Raw genomic sequence first — 18,533 nt, 5'->3', positions numbered from 1 at the left:
GCCTAATCATCATAGTCGATTGACAAATTTGTATCATCTGTTTCTGTGCTAATAAACTGTGTCTTTATTGTATCACGACGATGGCTAATTCCAATGAAGACTCAACCAACACTCACAATCCTGACTACAAGGTATTTCCGACATATATATATCGTAGTTTCTTAAATATATATACATCGATGATTCACAAAGAATGTTTGACAATGCAAAAATAAGGAAAAGTTGCTGCAAATTCGATACCCCGTAATCAAATGCGATAGATATATGAGTCAAGTTGTTAAGGATATAAGCTTGTAAGCTTATCTCAAGTTTACGATACGGACAGCGTATTTGTTATTTTTGAAAGATTTCTTTTCAGCTTTCTGAATATCAACGATTGAATTTCTCACAATGCACGTTACAAAGTTTGCAACCTTTATCTTATAAATCTTAAGCGCTCGACGTGTTCGCTCAATGGCAAACAATGTGTCATAAACTTCGACAGTAGACCATCGCACAATATCGCTAACAGGACGACATAGACTCACGTCACAATTTTCACACTCATAGCGCGATAGTATCTCAAATTTTTCTTAGTTTTTTATTTTGAAGCGATATTTTCAGATTGAAGCTTCTAAAAAATTATAAGGATACGTATTGGCATGTTAAAAAGAACATCTAACAATGGTACATTTATTTTAACGAAAAGCAACGATTGATATCTGATACTGGCGTATCAAAAACAAAGACTATATATCCTGTCTGTACATTGTTGACACTGTTATAAAATGTTGCGAGGGTAAAAAACAGTGTGAAGCAAAACAAATGAAAAATGAGTCAATGAGGAAATGAGTCAGTAAAGTGACTCACAGTGTCAGTAAAGTCGTAACACAAGATGACATCCGCGAAAGCCACTATAGTGGCGCGTCGTACCTAAGAGGTTAATCTACCCTCCACCTTGAGCGCTAATATCGTCCAAGGTTCGTGACCCCAACCGAATTACTGCGATTTAACCGATCGTCGACTAGTTGAGAGGCCACAACGCGGCTACATATCCGATGGATAAACAGAAAACGTAATAAAATGTTGCAGGTAGAAAAGGTGTCATGACCTTTCTCAAAGGCTTTGAGGAATCTACGTTACCTTCACGAACGATGACGTATAATAATCTATATTTTGCAACGATGAAAGATTTACTTGTGATACACGAACGCGAATCTCCAAAGTGTCCTACTAGATTTATTAACTGCCACACGATCCTGAGAATCGATTACGCTGCTTCGAAAAGCATTTGTTTTTGACGAATGTTTAGCGAATGGTTGTAGAAAATTCTTAATAGTTAAGGCATATTGACCGTTGTGTTAAGAAAACAGAATTTTCTTTTTACAAATTTCTTACATCTCCTTCTTCTTCGTGAATCTCGTCCGAATCTTCGATAGAAAAATATATATATATATATATATACTCGTAGTTCGTAGCACTTGTAGCAAGCATAAAATCGTTCTCATCGATCATTACGATCAATCTAATCCGCTTCTAAAAAAGCATTGACGCGTTCGTATCGAAACACTTGGAAAACCCCATGAAAGGAGAGCGTAGAGAGGAGGCAAAGAGTTAAAAAGGCATGAAAGGGTATAGGTATAAAATTGCTCGCCGAGTCGAAAACCGCATAGCGGGAAGCAACCCCCACTCGGCAATGGCTGTTCTCCGCGAGGTAGAATCTCGACCTACGTTCAGGTCCCGCGGTCGCTTCCGGCCAAACATTCGCGTAAGGGCCGCGGGGTGAGAAGGTGAGGGGCGGTTATTCGTAAATTCGCAAGTAAGCTAGAGGTGGAGAAGCGGGCGTCGCGGCGTCGAAGGAAACGAAAGAAATGTTTGGGCGTATGCGGCGTGGCTAGTCTCTCTTCGTTTCACCTTCGTGGTCCGTACTTCACCCTTCTGTTCGGGGATCCCTTGCCGTTCCGTGTGTTCTCTCTTTCCTTCTCCGTGTTCCTTAATCTCCTTATCTCTGTCTCTGTCTTTCCACCCCCGTGAAATCGACGTAGCGCGTTTATCGAACGACTGCGCGCGCACCGATAACAGGGATGGGGCGTGCTACGTGTTGGTTGGTCGTAGAAAGTCTGGCGGTGGACGAACGGACGAACGAACGAACGAACAAACGAACGAGAGGACCGAACGACGACAACGACGAGGACGAGGACGAGGACGAGGACGAGGACGGTGACGGCGACGTCGGCGAACACGGCAGCCAGCAGACACGAATCGGAGCTCGCCGCGCCACTGGTTCCCCACTAGCTCTGTCAACATACACGCAGCCCTCGCGCGTTGTCAACAGTGACAGGTCGTGTCGCGTGAGCCGTCAAAGTGTTCGACATTCGCCGTTGAGAAGCGTGAATTGCGTCGTAAAACGTTCGTCCGATCGAAGAAGAAACTAGAAGAGAGACGAGGCAATCTGGGATTAAGAGGAAGCTCTCGAACGGTGGATTTTCTCTGGTTAGCCGAGAGGTTCGAGAAAACAGGGTGGTAAACAAAGAAGCGTTCGGCTGGTCCGAGAGTGAACGGCGGAGTGAACGTTCTCGTGGATGATTTGTTATTGGCTGGTATCGATCTATCGGCAAGGGAGATTCGAGCCAATCTACGAAATCGGATCCACGAGAACCGCGTGGAAGCAACGGCTGGAAAGTGGTAACCGAGAGTGCGGCGAGAGTGCAGCGAATGTGCTGGTGAACGGCACGGAAGTTGGGAAGGATCGTGAAAGGGAAGAGAGTTGCCAGAAAAAGGGGTATACGCGTCCCCCTCGGATCAGACGAAGAGGGAGAACGGAGTAACATATCTGGTGAGGTAATTCGGTGTGTCGCTTCTGTGTTTTCATTCACCCGATTGATCCTCCCTCCGAAAGGCGGAGGGCGGTGAGGCATCGATCGCTCGCCATTTTGCACGTCGACCGACATCTTCTCCACGCATCGACGACATTTTCCCTCGTGACAGGCAGCTCGAGGAGGGAAGTTTTCGCGAACGAAACGACCAACGAAACGATCGAGAAAAGAGTGTGCGCCGACTGTACGATATTTCTTGGTGGACTTGTTGGTTTATCGATCGCGGTTGGTCGTACAACGTTCTTCGAGGTTTTCTCGCGGAGGAGAAAATACGCGATCGCGTTAACGGTAGCTGACGAGACAGACGACGGGAAGAGGGGAGAAGGCGACGAAAACAGAGGCGAGAAGTTTGATAGGAAGTGCAGGTAAAGGAGGAGACAGGGTCGTTCACGTCGCAGGTAGAAGTCAGCAGGCTGGGAGGTCGGCTGAGCGAGGTGGTGGGTCCCGTCGTGGAGGAGGCCATCGAGCCAGGGGATGCCACCCCGTTGACGGGACCCTCGAGGGAATCCTCGGTTCCTCGAATCCCCCCGCCACCCCCGCACCGCGTTACAACATTGAGACCACCGAGACCTCCGCCCACTACGTCTCAGCAAACACAAGATTCGGGTCATCAGACCCAAGAGCTGAACGCGGACGCTGAGAATTCGGGTCATCAGACCCAGAATCCTGGACAACAGACACAGAGTCCGGAACAGCAGCCGCACAATCCGGATCACTCGACTCAGAACCCCGTTCATCAGAATCCTGCTCAACAGTTTCAGAAAACGGAACAACATAGTCAAAACCCGGGTCACCAGACTTCGAATCCCGGCCACCAGAGCCAGAACCCCGGCCACCAGAGTCAAAACCCAGGCCATCAAAGTCAAAACCCAGGCCATCCGAGTCAAAACCCAGGCCATCCGAGTCAAAACCCAGGCCATCCGAGTCAAAACCCAGGCCATCCGAGTCAAAACCCAGACCATCACACCCAGAACCCAGGACAGCAGACGACCAATCCAGGCCAAAATCCTGGACATCCGACTCAAAACGTAAGTCGACAGGGTCAGAATCCCAGTCACCAGGCGACGCAGACGCAGCAACAGCCACAGGCACCGTCGCAACAACAACAGCAACAACAACATCAACAACAACAACAACAAGAGAACCGTCCCAGCAGCATGGGTACGGTGTTGTCGTTCAGTCCGCGTGACAGACGCGGTTCCGTGTATCCGCCAACGGGACATCAACATCCCGCTGACTTCACGTTGAACAATTTCAATTACGAGCAGTTGAACAATGCGAAGAATCGGGAGAACAAGAGTGGCGTCGCTACAGTGGCGCCGGCGCCGCCCACGAACCATCCGCCTACGAACAATAACTCGTTGCAAAACAATAATATCAATTTGAATAATAACGACAATGCGAGAATTATTTCGGAGAAGAACGCGCTCGAGAAGAACTTGAAGAAACATTCTTTGTTTATAAACGCGCTTTCGTGGAAACGGTTCAGCACGTCGAACAACAACAAGAAGAAGCTCGACAATAAGAACAAGAATATCGGCTTTAGGCAGCCGCTCGATAACATACCCATCGTCGATAAGAATAAGAACATACAGACTCCTCAGGTGAGCCTTGTTCTTTTTTGTTTTCATAGTTTTTACCAAAGATACAGAATATTTCTGATCGTTTCTACTTAATTACTTATCGATATCAAATTGGCAAAAAATATCGATATCAAATTGGCAAAAAATATCAATGGTACCAAATATTCGTACTACTAATGTCATGCTTTTGATTTTTCACGAGACAGTCGTGTTATGAGTTGCGCTTTTGCGCCAATGTTCGCGAAACGTCAAAACGAACGAAAAGCCAATGGCATGGCACCCGTCAATCGTATCGAAAGCTTAAAATTTTCCAAACGATAGGAAAAAAGAGACGCCGTTGCATAGTTTACGCCATACGGCATAGTTTACGTGGCGATTGCGGTAAAAGTGGCCCATTTTCGTGCAAATGTCCGCGAATCAGCCTCGAAATTGACTTGGCAGTCTCGTGCGAAGAACGTCGAAGGTGCTTTGACCCTAGATACGATCGAAACTATATCGATCGCGTCGATGTTTCCCTTCGTCTATTGCACAAGTACACACGCGTACTTCTTCCTTCCCTTCGCGAAAAATTTCTCCAAACGCAACATTGCTTATTCAGAGACATGAACATTGCTTGTTCAATTTTCATCGTCCTAACTCGTCAAGAATTCCAGTTGAAAGCGGAAGTCGAGACTCCCCTGTCGATAAGGAATTATTTATCGCTAACCACGCTGTGAAATCCGCTACTCTCCCTCTCCCTCTCTATGAAAGATAAATCCTCTCCCGCGAGTATTTTTACGAAGATTAATCTCCTATTCCCTTGGTGCAGACGAAACCACCGGCGTCAAACAACAATCATACCACGCACAACCCGACGTGCGAGAAGATCGTACAGAAGCCTTTACTCTCGAAGCCAAGGAAAACCGTGATTCAAGCCTCGACTTCGGAATTGCTCAAATGCCTCGGCGTCTTCCTTCACAGGAAATGCACTCGTTTAAGAGACTTCCAGGCCGGCGACGCTGTCATGTGGCTGAGGACCGTCGATAGAAGCCTACTGCTTCAAGGCTGGCAGGTGAGTCATTGAAATAATTTTAACGTTATATCAACGATGCGCCAAGGTAGACTTACTTCGATTTACACGACAAATTTCATCATTCTCTGCAAAGTTTAAGATTGAATTTTAAGTTACCGAGACTTAGATGACTCGAATAATTCTACCTAACTATATCCTTTTAGTCTTCGTATTCCTTCGATTCTACCTTAAAAACTTATCGTTAGAAACTTTTATCGATATAAGAATTAGTTTGCAGGCAAGCAACGCGGTCACGCTCGATAACGAAAGCCAACCAATTAACGATAACGCGATAATCAGTGTTTATCCCATCGACCGTGCTAGGTACAACCTCGTTAAAGTCCATCGTTGCAATATCATTTATAATGAGTGAATTAAGCGAGACACCAGGCGATTCAGCCGTTCGGTATCATATTATCGTCGCCGTTAGCGGCTGACGAGAAACGCGAGAGACGAAAGATTTGATCAGCCTCGATGATCGAGAACAAACTTTTGGTCGCGCAAGATATTTGCCCTGCAGCTCAGCCAAATCCTCCTCGACATTCGTTTCACACCGACTCGATGCATATTGGGGAAGCGTGGCGAAAAAGAGAGGCGAATGGAAGTGTCGTTTTGCCATTTAGGCGATACGAGATCCGCCACGCGTCTGAACAGTGAGAGCACCCTCGACTCTTTTCCTATCGAAACTCTAAAGCTCCTTCTATCGTTCGAAATGCTCCACAGGGTGCATGCATACGCGATGACCCACGGGAATACGTGGCTCCGTAATGAGAGCTGCCGAGGCCGCAGGTTAGTTACAATATGCCACGAAGGGAATTCAACTTTTTCCCTCAACGAAACACCAGCTTCCATTTAGACAGATCCATATGGTACTTGACGGCGCAATGAACTGTTCGTTGCACACGTACAACGTGGGACATTCGAGGTACAGGATCGATCGAGCGAACTGCTCGCGATTTCCCTTCGAATTCGTTTCGATTTTACCGCCAAAGCATGCTTTTATGCTAATATCGCGGCTTATGCAAATGTTATGAACTTGTAACAGGTTAGATTACTCGTTCGTTTGGCTTTCATGTTTTCAGCAATAACTTTGACGTATCTCTGCTCGTTAACAAACGTTCGCGTATCTGTAGGAAAGCGAGTACTCTGGACATAGAACGAAGTTGATTTTCGTGTCTAGTTTGTCGGACATACCATTATCGCGTGTTGCTTCAGACACTCTGAATAGACGAGAATTCCATTTTCGATGTATTGTTGCAAAGCCGATCAACGCGCAAGACGTTGAAAGCGAAAGGAACACCGACTCTTTTGTCATTGGAATATGTGGTTGTCGCACGATGAATCGTGGGCGAAGGAATGAAAAAATTATTAGCGATATAGAAGCTGCCTCGATTGTTTCTGGTTTCTACAATAAAATCTCGGAGAGAATGAAACATAATAGCTGCGAATAACAAATTGGGTCAAGTACTAGCGTATAATTAAACAATGCCTTGAATTCAAGACTACCGCGAATTTATCGTTTTATTTTCGCCCACGAAATCGACACGAACGTTCTCCGATATCTAACCTGCTTTCTACAAGCTGATGTTTTTCCAGAATCAACATATTCCTTCGTGCGACGTATCTCGTTGTAAACGACGATTCCTTCCACTGTCCTTTTTCTTTCGCAGCTACGAAGGTCATTATCGATTATCCAGCTTACGAGCTATCACGCAACGTTGCATTAGGTTTTGCGGAGAACCATCGTCGATCTGCCCACGAAAACGATATTTACTCACCCATTGACAAGTGACTCTTTCTTCGTCATCGGTGACGTTCGCATCCCTGCTATCTTAAGCACAATTTCATCACGTTCACGTCAATCGAATAATTACCACCGATCACGTAAAAACATACTTCCACGCTTTCTTGCTCTATCCACCGTTCGAGCAACCTATTTGTCTTTTTCAGAGAAAACTTCATGCTCATATTTTATTGCTTACGAGTTTCGAAATTCTCCAGATCTTAATCGGTTATTCGAACCTGACAGTTCTTTAATCAGAATTTTCAATTAGCCGAATTTTAATCCTTGCGAATACGAATACGAGAAACTTTAATTTTTAAATATTCTAACATGTGAGACTATACGATACTAAACGATTTCCTACGTTGATAAGTTCGTCGCGTTTAGTTTTGGCGCACGCTACCGATAAAGCCTTCCCCTCGAAACGAATGCAACGGGGGTTCAGTTTATCTTTCCATTCAAAAAATCCTCCGTTAACGACTTTATCCTAAATGCTCCGCCATGACATCCTTCTATCGTGCAACGATGCGTCAATTCTTTATCGCTGTAAGTCGAACATCGACGGAGAAGAAGAGGAACGGTCGAGGAATAGCTCGAGTCTTCTAAAGTTGAACTATCTATATTCGGAACAGGAGAGATTCGACTGGAATATTGATATGCTCGTGGCGCTAATCCAGTTTCGAAGGTTCGATCGAAATGCGACATTTCCATCGGCACGCGGCCGCGCGTTTTGCGTCGAATTGTTAACATCGATCTTTAGATTCATCCCTGAAACGTCGCGCCAACAACGATCGAGAAATTATCTTCTTTATTTCCTCTTTTCTGATCATAATGCATTAAGCATTCATAAAGCGTACTGTAATTTGCTGTATGGTAATTTGCATATATACAAACATATATATACAAAAATTTGATTTATTGTCTTAGCTTGTGCATTTTTGCATTCATAAATCTTCTATAAACTCGTGAATATCCACAATCTGATCTATGTTTTTTTAATTTCGCGCGTCATCGTTCGAAACGCCAGCGAAAGCCAATGAAAAACTACGCCAAGCTTCGTTCCCAGAATTCTTGCGAAGAAACGCAGAAAGCGATCTCCTTTCAGCATCTATCGAGAAGCTATCTGTGCAAAAGTCACGAGTATGCGGTATTCCACGATGGTAGACGCTCGGGAGGGAAAGTAGCATCGATATAAACGTGCAGTCACGCACACGTCGATTCGTAATAAGGGTAGCATGGAGCCCATCCACGTGCGTGTGTTTATTCGTCCGAACGAGTGTACAGCGTAGGTAAATATACACAGAGCCGCAGCTTTCGCTGTCAAAGAATCTCTCTAGCGATCGTCGTTACCCTGTTTTTCAACCCCAAATCCTACTAGCCCTTACTCGAACGTTAAGCACTCGCGTCGGTCCCTGCTACGAGTATTCAATTTCCTGGCCGCTTTTCCTCCACGTTTGATATCGCGAACCTGCCTACGTGACATCACACACCTATAAAATCCGCCAGAATTATCAGCGGAATAATTATTTTTAGCGCGATACTCGGCCGTTACGTTATCATCCACCCTTTTTCCGTCACCTACTTTCCTCCGCGGGCTCTCTATAATAAACTGACTAAAATCCTTTTATAGCTAGGCTCGACGCTTTTCTCCATTCCCTAGTTCATCTCCCATGCGGCACTAATTCGCTCGTACTACGCGTACAGCGAGTATATATGTGCTTTTTTTTCTCAGCCAGAAATTGGAACGCCGCGCGGTTAATTATAAAGAACGGTCGCGAATCGATAGGGGGAGGGGGTATCGAAGAGGGTGGTTAAGGCGCCGCGGAAAAAAAATGTGTGCAGCAATGTGCAGCATCGGGAAAACTGCGTGCAAGGGTGGGGGTGGAGGGTCACGTGCGTGGAGCGGCAACGTTGCAGAACCACCCCTTAACCAGCGCCGTGTGGAAATATGCGGGGAACCTCGCTAGGGACGTTCACCCCTCGGTTTTAATTGCAACGGGGAGACGACCTCTTCCCCGAACCCCAGAGCTTCTTACCCTCGAAAGAAGTAGCTTCCAGCCAAGGAAAAGGGGATTACTTAAAAAAATTGCAGCTTTCGTCAGCCGTTTGCCAGCGTACCATAGATTTATCGACACGATGCAACCACGTTACCCTACTTTCGGAAACTAGGATTTTTGGGGAGGAAATGTCTACAGCAAGGAATGTCGAAGAAGCTTACAGCTTCCTTGATAAAGTAGTCGGCGTGTAGATTCAAAGGTTAGGATTTGGGGTGTCGTTGAAAGTTGCTCGTTAGGGGTGAACTCCAACTCGAACAGAGAAGTTTTGTAGTTGGAGTAGAACAGGGTGAAGTAAGCTTATTGCTGGATGTTGGACGGATCGTAGCTGCATCGAATTATCGAAAGCCCAGCTAGTGTTACGTAAAAGTTGCCTTTATCGATTCCTCGCTGCGAAACCGAATCGCTACTATTATTAAATATCGGACGAAAATTTCTTTTATCCGTTAGGGCTGGAAAATCGTTCGTCTATAAAAAATGTTTGCCCTAAATATATTTTTATTTATACGTAAACGAACATCAGGTAAACGGTTCGTAGTATCGAGAAAATATTTAAAAAAGGGAATGGGAAAAGCTTACTTTGCTACTTTCTCTGAAAATAATTTAAAACTCAACGAAGATGTTACTCCCGCCCATTCTTGTCAGGAAAGTTCAGAAATCGGGCGTTTCACAAGGACGATCGTTGCATACTTAATTAGTCGTGATTCGTGGTGACTTTGACGCAAGTAGGGCAATCAGATGCCCTGAATAATTTTCCATCGTGCTTTCTGCCACTTTTCCTTCCAGATGCCACTTAATTCGACGTTAAGTGGCGCGCATAACAACGACGGTTATCGAAGCGACGACTGTAATGGCGAAATATATACTTCCTGAGAAGTTGCACTGCTCGTACGAAACACAGCGAAAAAAAGCAAAAGCTCGACAATTATTGGAAAATAGCGGTAGATGATATTTGTACTTTTCAATTTTAAAGTTGTTATTTCATTTTTTAACGAGGCAGTGGTATCTGGATTTTTCTCGGCGCAACTTTGTGTACGTCATGTAGAAATAAAATAATGCGAAAGCACGCTCTTTTCACTCTGAGGTTTCTACTCGGCGACGAAGAACCGCAAATCGATCGTGCACGTGCTCAAATCTAATCAGTCAAGGGTGACACATGCAGTCCGCCCTAGAAACACACTCACAGCGAGGGCGTCGACAGATTTCGCACACTTGACACGATCAATGGTAAAATTGATGTTTTCACAGAACACAGAATGACGAACAGCGTAAAAGGAAACAAATTATCATCGATACAATTATGTTCACTTAGCTTTTGTTCCACCAAAATGACGATTTCACGACGATTCTCGAAAAGTACGCTAACTACGCTAATGTCGTCCTTCGACAGCTTTCGAAGCTTGCGATCGGAATATTCCATGTCTCATGGTTAGGTAACCGAGTTTGTTTTATTTGTTGCAACAGCGTTCCCGTGTCGAATCGCATAATCTTCGTTCAGCGGAAACATCGCCAAACTTTCAAACCGCAGCGTGGTCGTCCGATTTTTCGAAAAGGTTCGATCGCCATTCTAACAAGATAGATTCCGATCTCGACCGATCAACGCCGATTTAATTTCGATTTAATCCACTTTCCCCGACGTGTTTGTTCGTTGAGAAAAAGCACGTGACTCGAGAGCAAGTGTGACGATCGCGAAATACCGAAGCAGGAGCAACACGTAGATCGTTTAAGTTAGAACGTTAATCCACTTTGTCTAGACGGTAAATAGAAGAAGCTTGAACGTCATTGCGGAGAATCTCGTTAAAGGGAAACCATATGCCGGTGCAATCGTTTTTCGTGTTCACGATGTGGTTGGGTTGTGACGACAAAGGGAAAGCGCACGTGTAAGATAGCCTATCTTATTCTTTGTCAACAGGAAGCCAAATAAACCGATTCCGGATTCCACGGTATCACGATAGGTAATCGCTCGTCCATCACGCGCCCACGTGCTTAATTATCCTTGGATTATCTTTCCGTATGCAACGCGTGCACGATCGCGATCATATGTGAAGCTTCTCAGAAGCCAAATCGACTCTACATTTTATTCTCGAAAAATAAACGACTTACTTCCATACGTCCATTTATCGCAAGAACTTGACATAAGATGTAGGAAATTCCAAGATAAATTTTAAAACATAATATATGATCGTTCGCTAAGTATTTATTACAAGTATTTACTTAAGTCGTAAGAAATTAAAAAATAAAGGACGAACGAAAGAAAACCGATTCCTGAGTTTCAAAAACTCGTCCGATAGCTGAACGAGTGTTACCTAATATTCGCTGTCCAAATACTCTCCAGAGGCGGTATCGAATTCAATTATACCGAAGAGAGTGATGGCTCGAGTACGTTGTAACATCAAAGAGACACTTTCGTGCGGATGAGTGCGACCTCGAGTTGATTGGAGTTAAAAGCGTGTATCTGGTCGGGTTCTGGTCAGTCGAATTAAAGGTCCGTCACAGTCTCGTATGTACAGAGTCTCGAAAATTCAATTAGAACCGTTGAATCTTCGATAAGCTGATGAAAAACGCGGTTGCAGAGGTCCGTGTATGGATGCAGGCCGCTCACCCCAAGAGAATATCGACCGAGGGAACGAATATACCAGGCGGGTCGTGTGCTCCGTCGGCTCTGTATCGCCGTTTTTCTACCCTCGAAGGCTTTGCCACAGAGCCACGTTATACCCGAGCAGGTGAGCTCTGTGAACCGACCAAGACACGCGGAAACTCCACGGATACGTATCGAGTACATGGCTCGGTGAGGTCTTTATTTTAAAAATAAATCGCGCCTCCTTTGCCGTGCCATCGTGTTCTCCCCGTGTTCAGCTCCGATACAGGCTGCCAATTAATATCGAAAGTTATTATCTGTCCTGAAAAACGGAAATAGCCGGGCTATTAATACGTCGAAGCGCGACGTTTTGTAACTTAGCTGGCCTTTTTCCTCCTTTTTTACAAGTTCGCGCGGTAAACCTCCTTCCTTTTCGCTAAATATCGATCGGTTTCCTTTCCTTCCTTTTGCGGGCTGCTTTCCTCTAGTTCTTTGCTTTCTTTTCACCATTCGCTCGGATCTTCTCCTTTTCTTCCTTTGCAACGTGCGCCACAATATCGTTAACGCGACCGCAAAGCTTCGGATTCTATTACGATAGTTACGGTTATCGCTCGTGGCACACTTCCTGGATCCACCTGTTACGATTCAAGCAAACATTCGTGCTTTCTATAGCCTCCGAAACAATCTTCCGCTCGATGGATTTTCTATCATTAAGAAAATCATTAAGAGAGAGTGCTTTTCGTCTACTGCGACATACGACTACGTACAGTTCCGTTTATAAGTATTAAGACACTTACAGAAAATAAAACGTACCTCAAAAACAATTTAAGACCTTTGCAAACTTCTTCTCTGTATTCTGAATCTTATCCTAACTCTGACCGACCATCGTTTTCTTCGTAATATTGCTCACATTCGTTATATTATCGCGTTTTGCACGAGTGATCGGTAAATATTGTAATACTTGCGAAAGGATGGGGGGGGGAGGGCGTATGTATCTAGTAGAAGCACCGACGTCTCCGAGTATCGTGACACGTCAGAGTTGTTCGTTGGCATTGAGCCGTGTACCAACGCTTTGTACCGCGTAACGCACGCGTTTAACACGCTTAACGAGAAGGCGACGATGGCGGTGGTGCAACAACCGGCTGGGCGACAACGCGCTGGCAAAATCGCTGCTACCCAAGAGGAAACGCGTAGTATCGGGAGCATCGATCCTGTCAGGTCACCGCGGGGTCTCACTGCCGGTGCATCCACATGTGCATGAAACCACCTCCCTATACGCCGTTGAACCCTCGCCGATTGAAAGAACCGCCTCGCCTATGATCACCACCGTACGTTTTAATTATCACAAAGCATTCGTTGTAATTGGAGAACTACGAGAGTGGGGCTAGAGATTGCTTCAAGGGTCAAAGACTCGCTCCGCTTTGAATATGAAATCGACGACGTATGTGTAGGTGTATGGTAGATAAATATACATGTGTGTATAGAGCGTTCCAGTAATCGTTTCTACCGACTTATTTTTTCGCGTGGTATCATTTTCTTCTCGATAACACTACAATTACTGTAACACTTTGTGTATACCTGTATGTACGATAGATACTTAGATCAAACGCACAAAAAGTACCGAAATTCGATTGATTTTGAAATAGCTTTGTACAACATTCGAAACATTTGTCTAATTAATATCTTTCTCTCTGAATGTTTCAACGCTGTCTGGTATTCGTGACAGCGATTGTAACGATCTAAGTTTAGCTTTCTTATAGCTTTTGTATAATATATCAACTATACTTACGTATTACAGCGATAATATTGACGCAAAGAACGTATCGATGAAACGTTAAACGCGTGTGATTTAGTCACTACCGCTTACCTGTGGAATATGGGTGTGTTTTGACGGATGTTTGTGTAAATATAGGTATTTACAAGCCACACGTATACGCGAGATAACTGCGTGTTAAGCGTAAAACGAATACGAAGCTAACGAAGAAGTTATATAAACCAGTGGTTCAAGCGCACTCGACAAACCAATGCACTTTGGCTTGTGCACTCTGGAACCAAGTCGACCTACGCGCGGCGTCCTAATTCGCTAATGACTCGGAGGACTCGGTTTCTAGAGCAAGGAGAACGCCTTTGGTAAAGGACAGCTGACAAAAGTGGACGATTCCAGCCGCGATCGCTAATATTTAACACGCTAAGAACAGGAATAGATACGTAGATCGTAATATGCGATATTAACAACTTCGTTTACGTAAATTGCCTTACGTCTGACGAAGAATTGATTGCCTACAATTTGAATCGTATAGAGTCTATACACCGGTATCTTTTAAAATAATGTCAATTTTCTCTTCATCGGGGTGTAATTGAATATACCAAATGAATTTTTACGTTGCCATTAGCCAGTTTTCGAAAGATGGCTATCTAAATTCAAAAGAATATTGGGTAATGCGATCGACGTTAGAAAAAGTTTGATGAAATTTTATTTTCATCAAAACAGTTTCTCATGTACAAAAACTTCCACAACTGACCGTAGATGAATCTTCGAACCCTGAAAATCAAACTTACCACGCAGAACATACTTTATTCTCTTCCACTTCTTAGTTACGCTCTATCTAACTAAATAGGAAACACATACTTCCTAAAACTTACATATATCACCGAAAAGAGAGATACGAAAGTACCGATAAAATACAAAGTGCACCGAGGTAGAAGTTTTCCGTTTAACAACGGCAAGCAAATCGGAGAGTGCAGCGACGGGTCTTCGTGGAAACCGCGAAACATCGTTTCCCCGTGGAGGTCACGATGAAAGGAAGACCCTTTGCAATCGAAGTATCGACCGCAGCCGGAGTGCTGAGTGCGACAATGCCGATTGCAATTTCGTAAGCGCAGCACGTAATGCGACACCGCGCGTGAATCATCCCTTTCTACCGGTGAACGAGTATCGTCTGCCTGGCAAGAAGAAGCACCTCGCTTCACCTGGATGCACGGGGCTGCGCCGGCGAAACAACAATACGTGCGCTCCCCTGCACCAGACATGCATCGAATGTCCGTCTAGCCCTCTGTATTCGTAGAAATTCGATTTTGCCTTGCTATTTTCCTTGATCGTTGCTTACGATAACTCGCCTCGACATTGATCTTTTTACGTTGAAGCTGAGGAAAATAGCGACAATACGTATTTAACGTATGGGCGATATTTATTGGCTAAGTTAAATACAAATATAAAGGAAGATGTATATATGAGAAAAGACAGGTTTAAGTTAGTGTTGATATGTAGGTGTACATTACGCGTTACGATATTCGTTATTGTTTAAAAAGAAAAAAAAAAGTGACGAGCTATATATATAAAACAACATGGTTGAATGTTTAAAGTTGGTATTAATATAGAATGTTTTTCAACAGGATGTCGCATTCATTAATCCCGCCAACGTTGTGTTCATTTATATGCTGGTGAGAGAGCTGGTCGACGGAGACGAAGCGTCCGAGAGGGAACTTCAGGCGACGGTATTAACGTGTCTGTATTTGAGCTACAGCTACATGGGTAACGAGATCAGCTATCCCTTGAAACCGTTCCTCATCGAGGACAGCAAAGACAAGTTCTGGGATAGATGCCTGTTGATCGTCAATCGACTGAGCTCCGAGATGCTGCGGATTAACAGCGAACCAGGATTCTTCACGGAGGTCTTCACTGAGCTAAAGGTTTGTTATAATTTATATTATTAGTCCGCACTTTAACACGCATGCGTGCTCTCTAGGTGCTCGATCGCGTTAGAATTAAAATTATACTATAAATTTTAATTAAGTATCGTTTAACCAAGTGCGAAATAAATGAAACAGGCCTGTGGAGCTGGTGATCGAGGTAGTCTGCCTGGTACCGGCCTCGAGCGGAGCCTCGTCGTCTCCGGAGTCGCGGTACCCACCAAGGCGGCTTGACGGAGCTACACACACTTGCTGGTGCGCATCGACAGGCACGGCTGCGACGTCACGACGCTCTGACGACGGCCGTCGCGACGACGAGGAGCTGCCCCCGCAGCTTGACCCCACAGCATCGACCTCGACCTCGACGTTGCATCGACAGCCTCATCAGCATCATCATCATCATCGATCTAGCCGCGACGATGGAGAGCCAAGCGGACGATGTCCGTCCTGTGGTCAGAGGCGACGCGAAGAGATTTACTATACCATCGAGGATCTGGACGCGATCGAGCCAGCGCCTCTCGAGCCCCAGAGAACGCCAACGTCCCAGAGGACGTGCAGCTGTGACACGTCGGTCGACGCGGTAACCGATAGGGATCGTACTGATCTACGCAAGTACCGTAGCATCGATTCTAGATGGACCGACGGTAGCTTCCTCTCTCCGGACGACGCGATCTGGGACCTGAAGAAGCGCACCAGCGAAGGAACCGAGTTTCGATGGGCTCTACACACGTCCAGCACCGATCTGGATCTGGCCAAGAAGACGAGATGCAGCTGCCATAGCCTGACACCGGAGGACAAGAAATCGCACGATATCCAGCGAGGTGATCTCAGAAAGCATCATAGCGCGGAGACGGACAAATGGTCGGTCAAGCCGGATTACTTGCAAACGCCGATGCACGATCTGAGAAAGCACAGCAGCGATGACACCAGAATGGCCAGGGAAGCCAGGTGGCTTCAAGTTCCGGAGGTGTTGCCGAATCCAAAACCAAGGTGCACTTGTCCAAAGTCGAAGATCTTGGCACCTTCACCGCCGTCGGAACCCAAGGAACCGCCTGAACCGGAGAAACCGACGATACAGGAGCCGGAAAAGAAACTGTACCATTCTACGTCGTTGACGGTGGAACGTAAGGAAGAGCGGGTTGTGCAGCTAGCGGTGGAGAGGCCGGAACTGAAGAAACACGCCAGCGAAGATACAAGGCTAGTGAAGACCGAGAGGGTCAGGGAGAGACCGAAGCTGGAAAGATCTCACGCGAGAGTCGACAGCCAAACATCGAAAAAATGGGGCGTGAAGGAGAAAGTGAGTAGCCCCGACGAAGGGAAAAAGATTCGATCCAGGTGGGCGATGAAACCGCACTTCTCTCTGCCCGTCGAGAAGAAGGACTCGAAATGGAGGAGTCAAGACTCCACGGAAGGGTTCAAGAGCAAGAGCTTGAAGGAACGGCCAAAGTACAGTATTCGAAGGAGCATGTCACCAGAGCCGGATCCTCGACAGATGTCCAAGCTGGATAACAGAATCGTTCGAAGGTTGATCTCTCCAGAGATCACGATCACGAACGCGAAGTGGGCTCCGTACGAGGACGCTTCTCCTCTGCCGACGGTCGGGATTAAAAAACGGGAGCCGAAGCACATCAGCGAGATCAAGTGGACTCCTTACGACGGTTCACCGACGGAGGGTGGTGGCGGGAGTTTCGCGGTTCAAGAGCCGGAAGAACCCAAGTCCTGGTCGCCCTTCCACAACGTAACGCCTACGCATCATCCACCTCCAGAGGCGACTCCCTGTAGAAGCGACGACGAGGACTTTCGATGGAGAATTCTTAACCAAGTCTCCGCGTTTCCTATCTATCAAGGCGGCTGGAAGGACGAATCTCCAGAGAGAACTCCACCGAAAAGGATACAGTCTCCGGTAGATCTGTCTCCGCCAATTTGGTCTCCTCAGGTTCCTGTCACTCCCGTGAAGAGACAGAGATCGCAACAACAACAGTACTCTCCGCAGCCTGTTCACAGGAAGAGTATCGTAAAGAGTCGTGGCTTGTCGAAGAAAAAGGCTCTAAGGGCTAGATCAGAGAGTAGTCATCAGAGCGAGGACAGATTGATACCGCCTACTGTGATCGTTCGCGCGGCTAGCGAGGAAGCAAAGGGCCGTCAGAGGCCGCAGTTGATGAGATCGAAAGCTTTGTTAGAGGTTCCCGTGACGATGGGGATTACCAAGAGATCGTTAAGCGAGGAGGTGCCCCGAATGCGTGCTCGTGAACGGGCACGTGCTCCTAATAGAGCTCGTAGCGAGGAGGTGCCCCAATACGAGGACCCGTGGTTTACTAACGACAGGTTAGCTGAAACGACCGAGTTACGGGAATACGTGACGACGGTTTAAGTGGGGACGGTAGAAACGGTTGACGGTACTCGAAATCGAAGCGAAGGTATTTTATAATTAATTTCGTCCCTCCCTTTCGTCTATACGATGGGAAGGAGGGGTGGCGTTTCTCATAGTTAGCCCGCTTAGATATTTTGTACCGGTGTAGAAAAAAGAGAACGTTAAAGAGAAATTTGCGTGCAACTGCGATGACAAGGTTATTTCCGTCTCTGAGCCATACACTTTGTTCAATTGCTGCTTCTGCTTCACTCATCGTCGACGCGTGATGGATGAGTAGCTAGGAATCGTACTGAGACCGTGGATTCATGAGAGCGAACGAACAAGGTGAGGAAGAAATTTACGAACACCATAAACGATGTATAGTTACCATTGAAGAGGAACGAAAGAACGAGAGGATGAAGATGACGTGAGAACGAGAATCTCGTGACGGCTATCCACGCTGGCGCAATTCCACATCGTTGGCCTACGAAACGAAGACTACGAATCGAAAATTTCGAGCATATACCGAAAGAAAACGGTTGAAGTAGTAGTAGTTGAAAAGTCAACGATTCTTTCTATAAAAAGGAAA

General features: G+C 45.8%; 1 protein-coding gene across 1 annotated transcript; it reads left to right on the top strand.

Moving 5' to 3' along the window:
- The first annotated feature begins 4,012 nt into the window (after positions 1 to 4,012).
- On the top strand, positions 4,013 to 15,980 carry Cdk5alpha (Cdk5 activator-like protein). The gene is made up of 4 exons (XM_069114375.1): positions 4,013 to 4,459; positions 5,247 to 5,489; positions 15,298 to 15,594; positions 15,733 to 15,980. Exons 1-4 carry the CDS (start codon positions 4,013 to 4,015, stop codon positions 15,826 to 15,828), a joined length of 1,083 nt encoding a protein of 360 aa, XP_068970476.1. The 3' UTR covers positions 15,829 to 15,980.
- The last annotated feature ends 2,553 nt before the right edge of the window (positions 15,981 to 18,533 follow it).

Source organism: Bombus flavifrons, chromosome 5, assembly GCF_040668555.2.
Source record: "Bombus flavifrons isolate JBK064 chromosome 5, iyBomFlav1_principal, whole genome shotgun sequence".
Lineage (NCBI taxonomy): Eukaryota > Metazoa > Arthropoda > Insecta > Hymenoptera > Apidae > Bombus > Bombus flavifrons.
The sequence above is the reverse complement of the archived record's forward strand: the minus strand, read 5'-3'. Positions and strand labels throughout refer to the sequence as shown.